Source organism: Oncorhynchus kisutch, linkage group LG13, assembly GCF_002021735.2.
Source record: "Oncorhynchus kisutch isolate 150728-3 linkage group LG13, Okis_V2, whole genome shotgun sequence".
Lineage (NCBI taxonomy): Eukaryota > Metazoa > Chordata > Actinopteri > Salmoniformes > Salmonidae > Oncorhynchus > Oncorhynchus kisutch.
In genome coordinates, this window is record NC_034186.2 from 65,664,735 (window position 1) to 65,686,890 (window position 22,156).

A 22,156-nucleotide genomic window follows, 5' to 3' on the forward strand; every position below is an offset into this window, starting at 1 on the left:
GTTATATGCAATGTAACATGTCGCTTGAGTATGTGACATAGAAATAGAATGAATAGAATGGCTTGAAAGCTCTAACCCTGGACATTTGACTGGTAAACTCATGAGTACGTACATTCACAATGGCTGCCAGATATTGTGAAGCAATGGGTACACTCAAAATGGCTGCCACTCAAAATGGCTGCCAGTCCACCCATTATGCCATCATTGACTTGAATGAGATTACCTTTCTATTCATTCTATTTCTATGGTATGAGAAGCGTGCAAGAAGTTTGTTACTGAAATCTAAGATTGCTTATATTGATTACATTCAACTCAATGTTGTTTGAGCGTTGAGTGTTGTTGAATTGATACGCTGCTGTTGATACTGTTCTATTGACTTGATCTATTCTATATGATTTGGAGGATAATCTAAAGCTATAACTAACTGTTTTTTAACATATCACTAAATGATAAATGTGTTCATTCTTGTCCACCCTTTACTTCTCCCTCCTCTCCTGTTATTCAAAATGGCCACCCCTGTAGGAATCCGATGGCGCTCCCAGGCCAGAGGCTCACCATCATCACCATGCTCCAGTGTTCTCAGCACTCCGCCAGGCACGTGTAGTGTCGTCCACCTCTGAGGAGGAAGAGGCCCTGACAGAGAAGTTCCTCAAAATCAACTGCAAGTACATCACAGACGGCAAGGTACATATCATGTATATTCATATATATATTACAGTACTATACAATATATATAGTATTTTCTATATATAAAATAAGTACAGTATTATAAGGTAAGCTCATGGAGAAATTCAGAGGACTTTCAGGAATGCTGGCCCTCCGCCAGCCAACATCCACCTCTAGTAGCTCAGATCCATGCTATTGAACAAAATGAAACCAATATTGATCCATTCAGTCTAAATCAAAGCTTTGCAGCTTTCACCCCCACAGGGAGGTCAGTATTGGAGCTTCCTGTTCATAGTCAATATCCATCAGTTTCTTTTGGATACCTGCAGTACAGTACAGCCATTTTGTTTATTTATGCTGGCAAGGTAATATATCTCCTCCAGTAAATGGCTGACACATTTCTTTCACTGCCAGCTTTTTCATGCTCTAGCTATATTACTCCGTCTAACCCTTTCTTTCTTTCTTTCTTTTTTTCTTTCTTTCTTTCTTTCTTTCTTTCTTTCTTTCTTTCTTTCTTTCTTTCTTTCTTTCTTTCTTTCTTTCTTTCTTTCTTTCTTTCTTTCTTTCTTTCTTTCTTTCTTTCTTTCTTTCTTTCTTTCTTTCTTTCTTTCTTTCTTTCTTTCTTTCTCTCTCTCTCCCACTTCTCGCTCTCTCTCTTTCTCTCTCTCGCTCTTCTCGCGCTCTTTCTCTCTCTCTCTCTCTCTCTCTCTCTCTCTCTCTCTCTCTCTCTCTCTCTCTCTCTCTCTCTCTCTCCCCTCAGGGTGCGGTGAGCGGGGTATTGCTGGTGACGCCCAACAACATCATGTTTGACCCCCACAGGATGGACCCTCTGGTGCAGGAGCACGGCTGTGAGGAGTACGGCTACATGTGTCCCCTGGAGGAGGTCATGTCTGCAGCCATCTACAAGGAGATCACTGACAGCAAGATCAGAGAGGCCGTGCCTGCGTAAGAGCCCTGTCGTCTGTCTGTCGGTCTGTCTGTCTGACAGTCACACACAGGGGTCCCGTTCATTAGAGCACACCGTAGCATCCGTTTTGTGCCTACTGAACCACAGTAACAGGAATGTAGTGGAGAGGAGTAGCGTTTCCACACCTATTACACAAAATGAACGTTGTTTGCGTTTACGTTACACATCACTCGTTTACCCACTTATTTTTCTACCACTCCATCCCTGGTTACACATCACAGCCCCTCCGTAATCACTTCATCAGCCCGGCACTGCAGGCGCACACTGATTACATCAGAAACCATCCAACAGATTCATTATATCCCCCATGTCAAAAAGGAAATGACAATTATATCAAGGTTAATGAACTATGCATTCACCCACCTACGTCTGGATTGCTCACCCATTTGCTTGATGTAATAATATATCCACTTCAGCAGCCAGCTTAGTTTATCTCCATGGCATGCCACCCACATACAGATCTCCTACCGTCTCTATTTTTATTAGCAATTTAAAGTGGATTGTTTTCTCAGATCAAGATAATTGTGTTATATTAATACTATGATGAAATCTTACCAAAGCATTAGCTATTTGTAGCTGTGTTCCTCTGTGGCTCGGTTCTTAAGAACGCGGCGGCAGCGATGCCAAGGTCGTGGGTTCACGTCCCGCTCAGATCACATACACATGCTAATTATGTATGCACTTCCTGAACTGTAAGTTGGATGAAAGTGTCTGCTAGGAAACATTTATTATTATTGTAACTATAGAGCTATGCTTAGCCCTTCCACTCTAGTGCCTATCCAGTATGTCTGTGAAAATGTTCAGTGGTGGATTTGGGCTGTGTTAGGTGTTCAGATCTCATGGAGCATCTTTTGTGACGTCTAATGGTTATTGCCTGCAGTCCAAACACGTTATTTATACCCCCTCACCCCTTGCCCTAGCCACTTTCCCTCAGGGGAATCCCCGTCGAAACCAGATGCAGTTTGATTGCCATCTTAAGTGGAGGTCCAATTCACTAACGTTTCCCCCTCAGCCCTCGATTTAGCCCAAAGGAATGAGTAAACCACTTTGGTCACTTGCGGGGTTGACACGACCCACAATTCAATGCAAACTGTAGTCACATCATGTCAAATCTGGTGGCTGCGAAGTGTAAAATTTTATCAACAAGGCTGCATTTTTGGCATGTCAGAAAAAAGTATTGAAGCTAGCTTGCTAGAAAATATAAATAGACATTGATTTTAGCGTTGGCAAATTAGCTTAGTCTCGCAGTGAGGAGCCTATATAACGGAGCTAGATTCATAAACATATTTTGGGGAATTCTGAAATGTATCAGAATAAATTACCAAACAATAAAACTAGCTAGCCAGCTACGGGTAACTGTAGCCAGCTACCTGACAGGAGTGCTAGCTAGATATGTTAGCTTACTAGGTACATTAATAGCTTTAGCTAGATACGTTAGCTTACTAGGTACATTAAAAGCTTTAGGTTGATTGTTTTTAAGCTCAACTTCCAGATTTCCACCAAGGACGTTGCCTCTCCGATCATCACTCTCCCTTGCTTGGGCAAGGGACATTTAAGGTACACTCGGATGTGACGATGTAAAACGTCATTCAAGGGCTGAGGGTTCTACTTTGAGATTGAAACGCAGCCATTGTCTCTGTGTGTGAGGACAGCTGTTTTCTCAAATATGATGCAAGCAGACTCTGTCTCTCTCTGTCTCAAAGAGCAGACAATAACAAATGCCAGTGTTTTATCATAGACACCGGTGGACCTAGGAACAAACTATTTTAGTCCCACGAGGTCTTTGGAGAACATGTGGAGTCTAGTGCGCTGTTACAGTATGTAGATGAATCCTGTTAGTTGGCTGGCTGGCTGCATAGTGTTTTTGTTACACTGTTACACTGTGTCCCTGTTAATTTACTGTACAAAACCTCTTCAGATTATTATGCAGAGCCGTTCACTTATGCGCCAAACAAACATGATTCATATTAATTCCATATTGAGAGGATGACATGTTTCACCTGGTCTCTCCACATTATACTGTAATAAACCAAATAAAATGGTTCCATTCTGCTGCATTCAAATTCAGACCTCTCTAACTTGTATTTTCTTCTTTACTGTTTTCTTCCCTATCTAGACATCTGGAGCCTTTGATCTCAGAGCGCGGGCCCTCCACCTCCTCTCAGCCAGACCCAGAGCAACGTCTGAGAGTCCCGGGCAACGGCAGTGGCAGCGCGGCCCCCCGCAGCACGGAGGGCTCCTTCTCCGAGGATGTCTTTACAGAGTCAGAGCTTTCCCCAATTCGGGAGGAGGCCACTTCCTCCGAAGACCCCCGGCTGGACATGTCCTCCTCAGCCACAGCCTCCACAGAGTCCATCCAAACTGTCACCCAGGTGGAGGCCTTCATCCCCCCAGGAGAAGCCCCAGGGGCCGCAAGCTGCGCCTGCAAATCAGTCAGCCAGCCGCCAGTGGAGGGCCAGGGGAAACAACCCACCACATCAGTAGACAATCCAGACCACCACACGGCCCGGAGCCAGTCTACCATGGGCTCCAAGCAGCACAGTGTGGATGTGGAGAAGGCAGCACCAAGCACACTCACCACCAGCCAGGGACTAGGCCAGGGACCATCCTCACGCCCTGCCTCACAGAGCTCTACCACCGGGCCTGGGGAGCCCTCCGGCCAGGAGGGGAGTCCAGGGGACAGGCCCAAACTGAGCAGAGAAGGGTCCCGGGACTCCGAGACGGACGTGGAGGAACTGAGGAAGATGTGGAAGAGTCACACTATGCAACAAGCCACAGAGCAAATGGAGAATGTAACAAAAAAGGAGGAGGGACAGGACTCTGCAGAAGGTAGTGAGATAACGGATCTCTGTTGTATTATGAAAATATAAAATACATAGCCTTACAATATGCACTTACATTGTTTTTCAGTAGGTGCGAAAATATGTTCAGCTTCCACCCTACTTGAGTTCTCAACATGAAGGCAAATCTATAGACAGTTATTGCAGATTATTACACATCCTCACTGCCAGGTATGCTGCTGCCATTTGCCATCTCTGCAATTATCATCATCATGTTTATTCTAATGAAGCTCCCAGTGCTATCACAGGAAGGTTGGCTCCGACTGCTTCCGTACACCTCGGCTGCAGTGTGCTCCTGATAACCTCCTGTCACACCTTTGTGCCTCCCCAGTTGTAACTGGACTAAAAAAGGGAGAGAGAACTGTGGAAATGTGTGGTGTGCTGTTATCACTTACAGGAATGAGCAGGAATGAGGCATTATACTCCGCTTTGATCTAACTCTGCTGTTAGCCGGTCTGCTGCCATGTGCACTCAACTCCAAGCTAGGCTAAAACGTGAAAAATCAAACACAGAGAGACAACACAAACACCCATACCTAACATCTGAGGGGAAACACAGTAGTGTTTAGACGGCCTGCATTTAAAACTCTCAGAGACACGTGCAGCATTTGAAGGGACTTAACTATTTACATTTTATAGCTGCCTTCTCTTTTTGGTTTGATGTCTTTTTCAGTAAACATTGAACATTTCTTACCTTAGAATATGGACTACCACAGTAGTCTGCAGGCTCAAACCACTACTGTGTTCTGTGTCATGCCTGCTATAGGTGCTATGTATGTTATTCTTCCACTGTTCTACAGTTCTATGTGAGCTCTAGTGCCTCACTTAGTTGTGTTCAGACCTGGGTTCTAATAGTATTTGTTTTCTTTTGAACACTTTTGCTGCACCTCATTGAGTTTGCCTGGTGCATTGGAACCAATGGAATAGTCAAAAGTGAAAACTCCGCCCATCTGCCACTCCAGGCAGGCTCAATCAAACTCTCAAAGTATTTTTTGAAAGGAAACTAATACTGGTTGAACCCAGGTCTGGTTGTGTTCAAATAATTTATATCACCATAATTCTCACCCCACAGAGAGTTCCTAGAATGTTTGCTCTTATTGGCTGGGATCACAGCAGGATTCTGCTTTACTCCACACCATATTACCATGGCAGACGCTAGCCGAGGCCCCACTTCAAAACAAGCCCAATTACTGCGTTTTCAAATATAATTTTTCCCACTGAGCTGTGTTTTCTAAGTAGATTAACCATTTCTCTGGCTCTGTTTCTGACTATGGGTCCCAGCCTGTGTTATGTCACAAAGTGTCTCTTTTCTTTGTAGAAGTCCCACTGATTTGACCTTCTAATGGGTCGTTAATAAAAGCAGGTATATGTTTTGGTGTCACGATCCGTTATGATCTATGTTTATTGGGATCATCTTCCTATTATTCTGGCACAGAATAAATGTCTGTTGAGATACCTGGTAAACCAGGCCTACCTGGTTAAATAAAGGTGAAATAAAAAAAATCGAAATAAAGACCCTTTTATCAAATAGATCTGAAATGTTTTCTTAATTACAGATGGATTAGGTCCAGTGTTGTAGTGAGGGACTACTAGATAATAAGAGGATATGTTTTAAACCAGGAGTAGGCCTACATTTGGTCACTAAATTGAAACATATTCTGAAAGATTGAAATCCGATTGGTATCTGCTTTGGCCATGTAACTGCTTTGGCCATGTAACTGTTAAGATGGATAAGATAACAATTCATTATCATGTGATCATTTCCTGTTTGTCATGTGGCTCTACAGTGTCGGAGCGGCGGAGGCACCGGTCCCACAAGTTCCTGTGTCTGCGGGTGGGCCAGCCCATGAAGAAGACATTTGTGTCCAACGCCAGCGCCTCCATGCAGCAGTACGCTCAGAGGGACAGGAAACATGAGTACTGGTTCGCTGTGCCGCAGGAGAGGTGTGTGTGTGTGTGTGTGTGTGTGCACCACACTGCAGCGCCAAGGTTTGCAGAATCACTATAGTGCAGCCCCATTGTCTGCCCAGTGCCAAGCCCATCTCACTATGCTGCCACTAGACCAGACCAGACAGCTACATTATGTATTTATTCACCCACTCTGCAGACACACACTGTCACACACACAGACATACACAAATATCTATAGAATAGAATACATGTATTTTTCACAGAGGGAACATAACTAACCACTTTTTCCCCTGTGTGAAAAGTGGACCAGGCTGTGAAAAGCAATTCAGTTACATACATTTTGTGCAGTATCTCAGTGTGCTTTGGATTACATTTCTGTCCACAACAGCACAAATTAACTGTTTTTGCTCTTTTATGTATATCGGTATTGATCGTAAGGAGATCTGTCAATTTTGACTCCGCTGGGATGTTGCACAGCAATGTCAGCAGTATTCATAATGAATGTATCGTTTAGGCCTTTCAAAGAACAGTACAAGGAAACATGTATCTTCATCAAAAGCTGTAAAATATGTTTTTCTAGTGAATTATTCCAAATTGCTTCAACAGCTTAATTCAATTAGTTAATGCTGAAAAGTCACTTTGTTGCAATGAATTTGCCACAACCTCATTATCAATGTTGAGCACAGTGCTGCCTTTGTCTCCAGTCCTGGAGAGCGAGAGGGCTGAAAGTTATGAATCTGATAAGATGCTTGACCAGCCATTCTTTGGCTTTGGAAACTCTGCCCTACAGCTGTTTTCATTCCCAGTAGCCAGTAGGCTTGTGTTGACCAGCACAGCACACTCCTCTCAGTCTCACATGTTAATCTCATTTGAAGCAGGCAGACAGGCCACCAATCTTGTCTCTGGTCACAGACACAGTCACACCACCATCACCATGGCCATGTGCCATTGTAGGGTGGTTGGAATGTGTTTATCTCAGAATGTCTCCTGTAATGCTGCCCTGTTACATTGCTGGCTCTGTTCCCATGGGTAGCACTGTGCCTTTATACACACACACATCCGTGCACAGATGCGCACATTTACACATACTCACGTACACAAACACTTTCGTACACACAAACACACGTGCATGCACACACACACACTGGCAGACTGACTATGCCTGCTGGATGACCTAGTTGAGTGGCGACCCAGAAGATGTGTGTAAAGTATCCTGACAATGGTGAGAGAGTTCCAGACAGTGGGGGAAAATACCATATACAACCTGATACACAGAGACACAAGACAGCAGAGTGGCATAACAGCCTCATGCCATTTAGAGACGGCCACAGGAGACAGAAAACAGGAGATAAAGGGCTGTGAGACATGGGTTTAATTCTAGACACAGAAAAGGTAGGAAGTATACGGAGGCTACGGGGCAACAGAGGACGAACAGCAGAGGGGCTAATGATCTTGGAGCGGGGGGGAAAGGTCTCGGCTTCTGGGGATGTAGCCACGGGGCTATAGCGGCGTGCCAGCGCATCTTGCTTGACCTTCTTGGATACCGGTCGGGACTGCTGAAGTGAAGTGGCCTGGGCCTTACTGAACCCCTCCCAGAGGTCCAAGGACTCCGCAGGAAGACGTCCCGGGGCAGGCAGAGCTGACTTCAGGCAATGAGTGTGGCAGAACGGACTCCAGCCCACGATGGCACCAGTAGACCAGTCAATAGAGGGATTGTGTCGCTGGAGACAAGGGAATCCCAATACCACGGAAACCTGCGGAGACTCAATTAGCAGGAATTGGATCGTCTCGCTGTGGTTCCCCGACACTCGTAGGTTGACGGGGATGGTCTGGTGGGTGACCCCGGGGACTTCCGGAGTTCATTAGATGCAAGGTGGGATCCTTGAGCGAGGGATTGGGACCACAATTGGACCTCTTCTCCCTCATACGTTCCCACAGCCGACAATCGATCCGGATGGTTAAAGCGATGAGTGAGTCGAGATCCGTCTGTAGTTCTCGTGCTGCAAGCTCATCCTTTACCTCCTCCGATAATCCGTGCAGGAACATGTCGAACAGCGCTTCCGGGTTCCAGGTACCCTCTGCTGCTAGCGCGCGGAACTCCACCGCATAGTCTGCCGCACTGAGAGAGTCCTGCCGAAGCTGGAGTAACTTCCAGGCAGCCTCTCTCCCGGACCACGGAGTCTCAAACTTTTTTCACCTCCGCCACGAATCCATCCAGACTGAAGCATACGGCCGACGGTTGTTCCCAAATGGCCGTAGCCCAAGCTAGGGCCATCCTGGACATCAGCGTAAAGAGGTACGGTATCTTAGAGCAGTCAGAGGGAAAGGAGGAAGGCTGCAGCTCCATGATGAGGGAACACTGAGTGAGAAACGCCCGACAGGTGCCCGACTCTCCATCTAAGCACTCCGGGGGAGGTAAGCGGGGTTCCCGGGAAACTGAGGTGACGGCACTGCTACCAGCCAGATTACTAAGGGGCTGGGAGGTTACTGTTGTGATAGGTTGCTTGGTAGACAACCCACGGACTTGCTCCCTTAATGTGTCCAATGCCTGGTCGTGACGTTCGGCCACGGCCTGGAACCCTTCAATCAGACCACGAAGCAACTCCTCGTGCCTTCCAATGACAGCTCATTGGCCGGCGATGGCTTTGTGCGGCTGGTCCGAGTCTGCCGGGTCAGTCATGGCCAGTTCGTACTATCACGTTTGAAGGTAAGACCCAGGTGCCGACAGTGTCAAAGGAACAAAAGTTTATTCATTCGAACACGGGAAGGCAAATGTACAGGACGGCAGGCAGAGGTCGGTAATCCAGAATAGTGGGGCAAAGGTACAGGATGGCAGGCAAGGCAGGCTCAAGGTCAGGGCAGGCAGAGGGTGGTAATCCAGAGTAGAGGGCAAAGGTACAGGACAGCAGGCAGGCTCAGGGTCAGGGCAAGCAGAAGGACAAAACCGGGAAAACTAGAGAACAAGAATATAGACAAGACAGGAGCAAGGGGAGAATGCTGGTAGGTTTGAGGAACAAAACAAACTGGCAACAGACAAACACAGAACACAGGTATAAATACACAGGGGATAATGGGGAGGATGGGCAACACCTCGAGGAGGATTGAGACAATCACAAAGACTGGTGAAACAGATCAGGGCGTGACAGTCTGGCTGTCTGTGTTTCTACCTCTCTCCCCTCCCCAGGTCCGAGCACCTGTATGTGTTCTTCATCCAGTGGACCCCAGACATGTATGGGGAGGGGGTGAAGGGCATCGGCCACGAGCCAGGATTCATGGTGGTCAAGAAGCCTTCGGGGTTTGAGACAAGAGAAGACGAACCCCTCACGGATATCAACAACAAAGAGTGGGAGGTAAGGACTAGAGAACTGAGGTGTTCCACACTACATTGTACATTCTGTGTTGTTTCTTACATGGCTGAATGTTGCTGTACAGTAGTATGTGTAGTAGTTACAATACAATGAGTGTACAAAACAATAGGAACACCTTCCTAATATTGAGTTGCACCCCCTTTTGCCCTCAGAACAGATTCAATTCATTGGGGATATGGACTTTACAAGGTGTTGAAAGCATTGCACAGGGATGCTGGCCCATGTTGACTCCAATGCTTCCCACAGTTGTGTCAAGTTGACTAGATGTCCTTTGGGTGGTGGACAATTATTGATACACACGGAAAACTGTTGAGTGTGAAAAAACCAGCAGCATTGCAGTTCTTGACACTCAAACTGGTGCGCCTGACACCTTCTACCGTACCCCATTCAAAGACTCTTAAATCTTTTGTCTTTCCCATTCACCCTCTGAAAGGCACACATACACAATCCATGTCTCAATTGTCTCAAGGCTTAAAAGTCCTTCTTTAACCTGTCTCCTCCCCTTCATCTACACTGATTGAAGTGACATCAATAAGGGATCATAGCTTTCACCTGGATTCCCCTTGTCAGTCTATGTCATGGACAGACCAGGTGTTCCTAATGTTTGGTACAGTCTGTATATTTACCTTCTCATCCAGCCTGTGTTGTAATCCATAAATGTCCTATTTGTTATATGCTTTTATTCAGTCAAGTGATTTCTTTTGTGGTGATATGACTGTGTGTAGTGTTAAATGGAATGTATTTGCATTGTTATTCTGCATCATCATTATCTATGCTCCTTACGGTTATTTGTGTGTTCAAATTATTACACTGTCATTTATGATTACATTGTTTTGATCAATCTGTCCACGTGTTTGCTTGATGTGTTATAGTTATGTTTATTGTGTAATTTGTGTGAATACTATTTCCTTTGGTCGGAAATGCGCAATTTTCACTCAGATTACAACAACCACAATGTTTTGCATGATTGTGAAATCATTGTGTTCCAAGTCAGTTGTCCACGTTATTAATGCAGTATATATGGCATGCATTAATATCTCTGTTGTCGTCGGTCATCCCAAACTATAGTTGTGCTGGATGACCTGACTGACTGGGGTGTTCCGCAGTTGTAGACAGATGGATGGAATGGTTCCCGTTGTGAAAAGCTGGTTGGTTCAATGCCGGGAAGGCACATAGTGAATTCTTTAAATGTGCGGGCATTCTTGTGTCCGTAATATACATAGTTGTGTTCAGTTCGCTCATCCTTAATAGTGGCTTTATGGGATTTTCATTTCCCCTCAAATGTGGATGTAGGGTTTTAGGATTTAAGAAGCACGATTTTGAAATAACAAATTAAGGACTGTTAATGCATTATTCTGGTGTGAATATATTATTCTGGTGTGAATGTAGAGGAATGGGAAAAAGTCCAGTGTGTGGACATGGCTGCTCAAAGTCTGTCCAATAGGTTGGCTGGCTGCACTTGCGTGAGGTATAATGGTGAGAGGATATATTCATTGCATACAGAAATTGATACGCAAGCTGTGGCTGGGATTTAAATTTTAATGTAAGTGAATGCTGTAGGAAACAAAGTGGGCTGATTTGTTTGGGCCTGGTCCTGAAGAGGCTACATGATCCAGTGATTTGAATAAGTAAATAGTTGCCTCTCTTTTACGTTGACCCTTTAAGGTAAACATGGATTTTAAACAATACGTATATTCTTTGTCTGTAATAACTATAATGCTGTTAGCCTTTAATCTACTTGATTTGGTCATTGATCATTAGGTCTACTGTGCTGTATGTGTATTGTATGTCATGCAATATGGCAAGTATGACAATTCAAGCCACTTCATTGATTAACGTTTGATGTGTGCCCAAACTACTCAAAGGTGATCCACCAAGCGTTTTATTGTTACAGTGATGTTAGACGAGAAGTGCATTTGATCTCCCTACAGTACCTCATGAAACATTTTTTTTATTCATGTACTGGTATTGTATCTTTAAATTGCTCTAGTGAAGTATGCAAATAGGAAGTGCCCTCTGCCTTTGAGCAAATAAGGAGCTGGCTTTGCTCCTGTCCTGCATTGCCACTGGCTCTTGCGGGTGTCAAACAAACATCGAAGACCCTTCTAAAATGTTTCTATTTTAGTTAGCTAGTAGATTCCCCGCCCGTCCGGTGTCTGGTACAACATCGACTTGTGGAGATTGGAATTACTTCAGGAATGTGACTGTCGAGCTCAACCTCGGCCCGAAAGAAAGAAATGTTCTCTAGAAGGGTGAAGGAAGAAACGCCGCTGACCCCTAAGTACACTTATGTATGTATCTATAACAGTCCGTGTTTTAGCTGCGCGTGTTTTGTTGTTGTTAGCCTGCTAGCTACATTACTGGATGGCTAGCTTGCTAAAAAAAAATGCAAACGGCTTGCCAAGTGACTCACTGAAATCAAAATAGTCACTGACATATCTGATGAGTCTAAAAAGGCAGCACTTGATGTTGTCGTTTTGTATCACTCCTTATCTTTGGTTCTCGTTTTGGAAAGTTTTGAGGTTCCGTTTTTTTCAGTGAACAGAACAGTTTGTGAACATCGTGCTATATTGTATATAACGTTAGTAACTAATAACATCGTAGCTAACTTGCGACATTGTATCAATACACTGTGTATAGCTTACAGTTCTACAATTTCCATTGCATTGACAGTGATCGGCTTCTCTGTAATGGTGAGATATTATATCTATAACGTTAGTTGGATGGGCTGATGCAATGTCTGTTTTGGAAAGAATGACCTTCATGTAAGTTGTTATTTGGGAGGAAAGGGAGCAGAGAATAGCTTGAATATTGTAGCCTGGTCTCAGATCTTTGTGCTCTTGCAAACTCCATTTCTCATTGTCAAGCACAAACAGACTGGCACCAGGCTATGGTCGTTGGCCAGCCTGAGACCTTCCTCCTGAACACAGAAGATGAGGATTGCAGCAAACTGGCCTGACTTGGCTTTTCTCAATAGACTGCACTTTAGTGTCAGCTAAAGTTAGGCTCCAAATAAATATTTAATGAACACTGTAGTTTACCCTTTTCTTTGCATTATTGAGAACTGTAATGTGGCAGCTTGTTTGGGAAAACGTTATTTACACCATGATTTAAGGTGACTAAAGAGGTGTTTCAGGGTAACTTGTTTCCGCTTGACCCAAGTTTGCCCAATCCAACTTGACTCAACTAAGTTTTAACTAGTTTATGGCAGCAATTCATGTATAGCCTAATTCTATAATAGATTCAGACAATTTCATAATTGTTCTAGTTTTTTACATGCAGTATCATAACATATTTATGGATAGGCTTCATTTGCAGGGGTACACAGCTCCGGTCCCTGACGGCCACCCACAGCACTGCTCGTGTCCATAGAAACCTATTAAGTAGGCCTACTGTATCTGGAGTTGTGCACCCCTTGAATGGCTTTGTTATGCTATTTCATATGACCCCATGATCGCACTTTTTGCTGATTCATGGTCACATCCCCTTGAAGAGCCGAGCCTCAAGGGGCTTAGCTACCTTCTGAAGTAGAAGTCTGGCTTTAAGATGTTATTGTGGAGGTAGAACTTGTAGCTATTGTTAGACTCAGCCAGAACTGCTGATAGGCTGTTTTGAAGGGGGATTCCCGTGTGTGCTAGCTTCCATGAGCTCTGTCTGGCAGAGATGTTTGCTTCAGCGCATTATTATTAATGATGATTATTAATGATGATGAAAAGCAGCACTAGCGCTGGGAATTGCCCGGGACTTCACGATACGATATTATCACCATACTTAGGATATGTATTGCGATTCTCACAATTCTGCATATTGCTCACTGTATGTCAGCTGCAGAGAGGGGAGAGCATTAGAAAATGAGTTTTGATCAGTCATGGAAATAGAATTGCTGAAAATATGTTGGCTCACTATTTAAAAAGGTGCAGAACAAGCTGTAGGATGAAAAATATTGGGAGTTTTGGCACAGGTACAGCTAACTAGCAATAGCTAAAGCTACTTAGACCCCCCCCTGATACTTGGAGTCAAAGTACCAATATTGCCCAAAATAATATTGCGATATGTAACTTTTGATTTCCCCCCCATCACTAAGTCAAAATCAAATCAAATCAAATGTATTTATATAGCCCTTCGTACATCAGCTGATATCTCAAAGTGCTGTACAGAAACCCAGCCTAAAACCCCAAACAGCAAGCAATGCAGGTGTAGAAGCACGGTGGCTAGGAAAAACTCCCTAGAAAGGCCAATACCTAGGAAGAAACCTAGAGAGGAACCAGGCTATGTGGGGTGGCCAGTCCTCTTCTGGCTGTGCCGGGTGGAGATTATAACAGAACATGGCCAAGATGTTCAAATGTTCATAAATGACCAGCATGGTCGAATAATAATAATAATAAGGCAGAACAGTTGAAACTGGAGCAGCAGCACAGTCAGGTGGAAGTTGAAACTGGAGCAGCAGTATGGCCAGGTGGACTGGGGACAGCAAGGAGTCATCATGTCAGGTAGTCCTGGGGCATGGTCCTAGGGCTCAGGTCCTCCGAGAGAGAGAGAGAGAGAAAGAGAGAGAAGGAGAGAATTAGAGAACGCACACTTAGATTCGCACAGGACACCGAATAGGACAGGAGAAGCACTCCAGATATAACAAACTGACCCCAGCCCCCCGACACACAAACTACTGCAGCATAAATACTGGAGGCTGAGACAGGAGGGGTCAGGAGACACTGTGGCCCCATCCGAGGACACCCCCGGACAGGGCCAAACAGGAAGGATATAAGTAAGTTTACTACTCCCTTATTGGGGGGGGGGGGGGTCATCTCTGATCAGCAGGTCAAGCGAGGCTGTCTGGGACTTGTTCTCCATGGCTTAGTACACATACTGACAGGATGATTTTTGATATGCTTTCTGGGCGTGGCTAATTAAATCATTACATCAGAATTTTTGGAGTTCCTCTGTGCTCTTGTCCGGCTATACCAAATGGGTGATTCAATTTGACTTGCACAGTATTGTGCAACAGATTAACATGTTTGTACACTAACAGGCTGCCAAGTGCTTGACGGTGCACTGGTGTCGTATCACCTACAGTCCAACGGATCCTCTCAATTGATTAAGTTTATCAGAAGAATGTCCTTGTGTGGCTTCTCTGGTTTAAGTTGTTTTTGTTCTGCCTGTGTCAGAATGGCCTGTCTGCCTCTCGTCCCTCTGGCTGGTCCTAACATCCACTAGTGGTGTTGATTTAGATTACACAACCATGCAAAACACTTCTATTGGTTCATATCAACCACCTCTTGTTCAAATATTAGACTTTAAACCAAGCCTATTTAATGGAGAGCTGAATATCACATAACGGTAGATGAAAAAATATACACAGTGATGTCAGGTCTCTCCACCTTCAAATGTACTCTGTCCCCTCCCTCTGCTGTGCTCATCCTTTTTCCTCCATCGCCAGCAGCTGAGTTACACTTCCTCTTCCTGTCTCCGCCCCCCAGGTAGTGTCACTGACTGAGTACCACCGCCGGATCGATGCGCTAAACAGTGAAGATCTGAAATCTCTCTGCAAGCGGCTTCAGGTGCCCCACTCAGCAAAGCTCCAGTTCTCCCTTCCCTTTTTCTAGATTACTTCCCAAATGGTACCCTATTCCTTATGTAGTGCACTACGTTTGGCCACTATTATGTAGGGAATAAGGTGCCATTTTTAGATTAGCCCCTGCCAGGCTCTGTTAGCTCCTCAGTGTGTTTCTGACCTCTTGCCTCTCACCCAGTTGTCCTAGCTGGGCTGACCTGGGCCTACCTGGACTAACTTTGACCTGGGTTAACCTTGACCAGGGCCCTGGGATGGGCCAGCACTCTGATGCTGCAGCCTCGTGTAGCAACTGTCCAAAGAACCACTATGAGATCATTTGAAGAGTTTTGTGCAACCAGCAACTAATACCTGGTAGAGAAATGGAGGAGGGTAATTTATGCCTTCATAAAGTTCCCATAATGCCCTGCATCCACTTCTCACAGCTCCTCACTGACCACTGCTGTGGTTAGTTTCAAGAATGCCTCATTACTGTTTATTATTAGCCATAGCTAATTAGATAGCCTAGTCCCAAGGCTGTCATAGAGACAAAGAATGTGAATCATAATACAATATGTTGTAGCTCATCTCTGTTGAGGGATGGGGATGGAGTTTTCTCGACTCTGTCAATCAAATGTAGAATTTGTGTTCCTCCACTTCTGAGTGACTCCTCACAAACTGTGTTCATCCATCCACATCTGGGTAGTGAGGAACTGCTGCTTCCCCATCCGCCTCTGCTTTCTATTGGAGGGAGAGGAGAGGAGAGGGGAACGGAGGGAGGTAGACTGGGATGGTGGGTGGGTGGAAGTGGGATTCGATTCGATTCAATCCATTAAGTGGGTGCAGGATTGTTTGCGCAGGACAATGCAGGTAATTCAACAGGACTGTAATGTGATCACGGTCAGGCCACCAGTGGCTAGGCTGTCTACAATCAGGACTGTTATGGAGGAAGATAAACAACCCCCGCTGGAACTCAAACAGTCCAACACCGTGTGTCCAGCTCAATCACAAATAGGCCTTCTGGGCCACTCATTATTTACTGTGTTTTGCATTTTCTACAGCCAACTTTCCTATTGTGTTAAGTATAGAAATATCCAAACTCGGACATTGTACAATTTAGCCTCCTGATTTACCCTCTGTATATGGATATAATGGACATTTCCAACAGTTATTACAATTCTGGAGAAGCCCACATGTTTTTATGAGCCTTTGGGGCGGCAGGGTAGCCTAGTGGTTAGAGCTCTGGACTAGTGACCGGAAGGTTGCAAGTTCAAACCCCCGAGCTGTCGTTCTGCCCCTGAACAGGCAGTTAACCCACTGTTCCTAGGCCGTCATTGAAAATAAGAATTTGTTCTTAACTGACTTGCCTAGTTAAATAAAGGTACAAATTTAAAATTAAATTAAAATGTAGGCTCTCATAAGCCAAGTTTGGCTCCTTACCTTTTAAAGTGTTACTGACTTAAGGAGTCTAGTCTATGTTCTCCCTAAACCCATTGCTCCCAAATTGATGCTTTTCAAAGCTGAGTTAATTTGTTATATTAAGTAGGCCTATCTTGTATATTTGTGTTTCCTGGGGCTCATGTTAGCCTGTAAAGAATCCTGCCTCTGCTGATATGAGACTTTATTCATATCTTTAAAACCACCTTCTTAGAAATCATATGACACACCCCCAATCCTAGTAAGTAATGTGGTATCGGTTTATTAGCCTATAGAAAACATTGAGCACAGTGTTTGGTTTATTAGCCTATAGAAAACATCTAGCACAGTGTTCGGTTTATTAGCCTATGGAAAACATCTAGCACAGTGTTCATCCCAGTCTAGCTCTGTCCCAAATGGCACCTTATTAACTGTAAAGTGCACCACTTTTGACCAGGGCAGAGTAGTGCACTATGTAGGGGATATGATGCCATTTGGGACATATCCTAAAGCGATAGACACCACATTACCTTTACTAGATAGACAACCACCCACTCCTCCTGAGTGCCTGTCTGACTGTTGTCTGTGTGTATCCAGATCACCACCAAGGAGGAGGTGAACTCTAAGCATGCCACCTCTATCAAGACGGAGCTGGAGCCTGAGACCTTCAGACCCAACCTCAGTGAGCCTAGCGAGCTGCTGGAGGCACAGCAAATAGAGAAGGTAATAACTCCCACTGCTGACCGGCACAATGGCTTGATCCATGCCCATTGATTGTCAATGGGCTATTTCCTAAAGCAACGTCATGGTTGACCTTCAACCACAGGCCTTCAGCCAGAGCAGTGCTGGCCCTCCCTGAGGGGCTATCTGTTTAGTGACAGCAGGGTCTTGAGCCTCATTACAAGGCTGATGGTATAGTAGCTGAGTCAGATAATCTCTGAATTACAATAATGGGATGGTTGGGGTTTTCAGATAAGGTCTGTCAGGGTTTTAACATGGGTGGGGTTAGTCTTCAGGAAAAAGGCATATTTTCATGTAGGCCAATAGCTGTTGGGGAAAATTGATTCTTGTTAGGACATGCAACAAAGGAAGGAGCCTTAAGAATGTGTGTGACTAGCCTGCTGCGCTCTTATTGTAGGTTTCTCTGTGGTCGACACTTAAAGCCTGTTCTCCTGAGACTGTGTTCTGGGTGTGTGGAGCTCAGTTACTCTCTAACAACCAGCTGTGGGAAAAGGTCACTGCAGCTGTAATGGACCTTGATGTCTGTGGCCTTTTCTCTCTTTCATTTCTGTTTATCCCCCCTGGCATCTGTCTCTTTTCTCCAGCTGGCGAAGAACCTCCCTCCCCGTACCATTGGGTACCCCTGGACCTTGGCCTATGGCACCACCAAGCATGGCATGAGCATCAAGAGCCTTTACCGGGCCATGCAGGGGCAGGACACCCCTGTGCTGTTGGTTATCAGGGACAGTGATGGTGGGGTGAGTGGGACAACAACACTTCTCTATTAGACCTGAATCCTAAGTCCAGATCTGTGCACGTAACTCAAATGTATATACACTGCTCAAAAAAATAAAGGGAACACTAAAATAACACATCCTAGATCTGAATGAATGAAATATTCTTATTATATACTTTTTTCTTTACATAGTTGAATGTGCTGACAACAAAATCACACAAATTATCAATGGAAATCAAATTTATCAACCCATGGAGGTCTGGATTTGGAGTCACACTCAAAATTAAAGTGGAAAACCACACTACAGGCTGATCCAACTTTGATGTAATGTCATTAAAACAAGTCAAAATGAGGCTCAGTAGTGTGTGGCCTCCACGTGCCTGTATGACCTCCCTACAACGCCTGGGCATGCTCCTGATGAGATGGCGGATGGTCTCCTGAGGGATCTCCTCCCAGACCTGGACTAAAGCATCCGCCAACTCCTGGACAGTCTGTGGTGCAACGTGGCGTTGGTGGATGGAGCGAGACATGATGTCCCAGATGTGCTCAATTGGATTCAGGTCTGGGGAACAGGCAGGCCAGTCCATAGCATCAATGCCTTCCTCTTGCAGGAACTGCTGACACACTCTAGCCACATGAGGCAAACGTTCTTGCCACAGCTCGCATTGATGAGCTGCACTACCTGAGCCACTTGTGTGGGTTGTAGACTCCGTCTCATGCTACCACTAGAGTGAAAGCACCGCCAGCATTCAAAAGGGACCAAAACATCAGCCAGGAAGCATAGGAACTGAGAAGTGGTCTGTGGTCACCACCTGTAGAACCACTCCTTTATTGGGGGTGTCTTGCTAATTGCCTATAATTTCTACCTGTTGTCTATTGCATTTGCACAACAGCATGTGAAATGTATTGTCAATCAGTGTTGCTTCCTCAGTGGACAGTTTGATTTCACAGAAGTGTGATTGACTTGGAGTTACATTGTGTTGTTTAAGTGTTCCCTTATTTTTTTTGAGCAGTGTATATCCTCCATTAACTTTATGCAAAAGTGTGAGACAAGCATGCTCATCTAAAGTTAGGATTGGGCCTTTGAGCTGTAATAGATTACCATGGCTCCGTACGGTCTGTTTCCTGACCTGGTGTGTTCTGGTTGGTTGGATTGGGCCTTTGAGCTGTAATAGATTACCATGGTTCCGTACGGTCTGTTTCCTGACCTGGTGTGTTCTGGTTGGTTGGATTGGGCCTTTGAGCTGTAATAGATTACCATGGCTCCGTACGGTCTGTTTCCTGACCTGGTGTGTTCTGGTTGGTTGTGTTGCTGCAGGTGTTTGGTGCGTTGGCGTCCGAACCCTTCAAAATCAGTGAGGGATTCTACGGCACGGGAGAGACCTTCCTCTTCACCTTCTGTCCAGAGTTTGAGGTAGGCTGACCTCTGACCTCTCTGATTGGTGACCCTTATTCTGAATTTGACAGTGTGGTCCAGTCACTTTTACTCCACCTAATGTCCGTTGTAAACTCATCCAACCCTGCTCTGGTCTTAGCAATTAACATGCACATCGATAAGCATTTTCCTGAGAGGAGTACTAATCAGTTGTTTTCTTTATTAAATTAACGAGGCATCATATTGTTAGTATGCCTCATTCTCTTGACAATGAGGAGCTTATGTAAGATGGCATGAGGGTTTGTAATGATATATTTACACAGATGGTGACGTGCTCTGTTCTGTGTTGACAGGTGTACAAATGGACAGGTGACAACATGTTCTTTATGAAAGGAGATATGGACTCCTTAGCTTTTGGTGGTGGAAGGTACGCTATTTTATTTTTATGTAAAAGTTTTATCTAGCAATAAACTTTGAAACTGGGTTGTCAGTTAACCTGTCTAGGACTCTCTGGGCACGCTATTCATCCAAAAGTGAAAATGCTGCCCCCTATCCCAAACAAGTTAAGATGTTATGGTTAGCCTACATTGCACAGTCACTGCTAGGTGTGTTCAGAAGAGTAAAATGGCGCCCATCGTCTTAAGTTTGTCAGAACAGACTCACAGCATGTATGTGATGTCCTTGCTGTCTGGATTGAGTCTCTGAAGATGCTGTGATGTGTTTCAGTGGTGAGTTTGGCCTGTGGTTGGATGGAGACCTGTACCACGGCAGGAGTCACTCCTGTAAAACCTTTGGCAACCCCATGCTCTCCAAGAAGGAGGATTTCTATATACAGGACATTGAGATCTGGGCTTTTGAATAACAAAACCCACCACGGGAAAAAAGAGAAGGACTAAACATCCCTACAATGGCATTGTTGTCTCAAACCTAACTGCACATCACCACCCTGCTCCAACCCACTGTCTGGGGCTCCCAGGACGGAGCCAGCTGAAGGATGCGTGTTGTGCGTTCATACGTTACTACTGCAGTTATAACAGAGCTTTTCTTTGTGAATTACCTTGTGTGTATCTTGTTACAGCTGTGTGCAGCGTCTTTGAGGAGGTGTACTGTCCTGTACTATACTGTGAGGCATCAGGGGATGTGTGGGTTTGTTAGAGACCGTAGAGATGTCTTGTTGCAGAACCAAGGAGGACCAATCAGATCGCTCTCTCTGACCTCAGCAGGAGATGATGTCGGCTCAGGTTTTGGATTGAGAGAGAAACTGCCGTAGTCCAGATTATCTGAATTTTGAGACACTCAAGGAACCCCGCCCCTCAGAACTTGGTTGACGTCAGTCAGTAGGATGTTACTATATGTGTTACAGGCCTTTAGTGGAGAGATCCAGTAATAAAATTAACAACATGCGTTCCTTTGTTCTCAGAGGAGACGGTTGAACCTAACATAGTTCTGGTTGGTGTTCAAACACCTGAAGGGATAATCTCAGCAGGATGTGAGGATGATGAGGACACTATTATGGGGAGGGGGGGGGTATTTTACATCATTGGTTTACTTCTGAGGCAAGAACTACGTATAGAGTGTTGTGTATTGTAGTCCTATTGTTCACCATCACAGCACATAGCTAGAATCAGAATATTAGCCATCGTCGTACTAATAATGTTCTGTTCAGTGGGTGTACTACGTGTGAGTTCAGCTACCACCGGCGCCCCTCAGGAGTCGTGTGTACTGTTCGTAGACAGTAATGTGTTGCAATAGATTTGTGGAATATGCAAATTACTGTCATGTGACCTCAAATAATCCAGGTTGATGGCGCTTTTCCTCGCCTGTCCGTGGCTCTTTCTCAGAGAGGACTTGTAAAGCTTTCATGTCTTGATCCACAATTGCTTTTCTGGGTATAATTTGAAAAGCCTGAGACGTGGTTAACTGTTTTACATGCATATGACAATTGTATATTATTTATATATAATTATATATAAATATATTATATAATTAATTATATGTTGCTGTTGTGTGACAGTGATCTTTTTGTGCTGATGTTTCAGCTGTTACAAATATAATGTATATTACCCTGTAAATTAATGTTAAAATAGTAGATTTGTTCCTATATAGAAACACATATATGATTGGTGGGTTGCTTCTAGCACTTGAATCCGGTCTAAAAGCGTTATAAACCAGGTTCTTAGACTTCTAGTAGCAGTAGCTGTACAGTACCTTTTTGTTTAGAATCATAAACATGTTAACTGTTAGTAGAAAGCTTGCTGCTATAATATTAAGGGTAAAGCTAAACTAATGCTCTGTGTAACTAAAGGGGAGTGAGGAGGCTGAATGTCAAAGAAGAATTGAACTCTCCTCACAAGTTCTGCAGAGTGGTGAGTCTTCATTAGTTGGTAGACTGACTGTTAAGACTGTGGACTAAGAAAATATGTACATTTAAACTTCACAGCAGCTTTCCTTCCCCTTTCTGGTCTTCCACACCAGTATTTGTGTCTGTGGAGTCACAAAGAATAACATGGATAAATCCTCCTCATTATTTTACAGGAACACAATGTATTATTGATGTATAAATTAATAAATAACAATAAAATTGTTGTAACCTGGGACTTGTCTGAGTTTGTA

The 22,156-nt window shown here is 44.6% G+C and overlaps 1 protein-coding gene across 10 annotated transcripts in view; it reads left to right on the forward strand.

Annotated features, from left to right (window-relative positions):
* The window catches only part of LOC109901687 (oxidation resistance protein 1), a 208,585-nt gene extending 186,445 nt beyond the window's left edge, over positions 1–22,140 (forward strand). For 6 of the 10 annotated variants that reach the window (XM_031786958.1, XM_031786963.1, XM_031786959.1 and 3 more), the window contains 11 exons: positions 523–684; positions 1,427–1,611; positions 3,750–4,462; positions 6,260–6,416; positions 9,568–9,733; positions 15,226–15,306; positions 17,310–17,435; positions 18,038–18,190; positions 19,487–19,582; positions 19,897–19,970; positions 20,270–22,140. In XM_031786958.1, coding sequence (XP_031642818.1) covers positions 523–684; positions 1,427–1,611; positions 3,750–4,462; positions 6,260–6,416; positions 9,568–9,733; positions 15,226–15,306; positions 17,310–17,435; positions 18,038–18,190; positions 19,487–19,582; positions 19,897–19,970; positions 20,270–20,405 — 2,049 coding nt within the window. In that variant the 3' untranslated portion in view covers positions 20,406–22,140. Of the gene's footprint in view, positions 1–522; positions 685–1,426; positions 1,612–3,749; positions 4,463–6,259; positions 6,417–9,567; positions 9,734–11,457; positions 12,043–15,225; positions 15,307–17,309; positions 17,436–18,037; positions 18,191–19,486; positions 19,583–19,896; positions 19,971–20,269 lie in introns of those variants that run through there. The other 4 variants (XM_031786961.1, XM_031786965.1, XM_031786962.1 and 1 more) reach the window with 2 other exon arrangements.
* Positions 22,141–22,156: the final 16 nt, after the last annotated feature.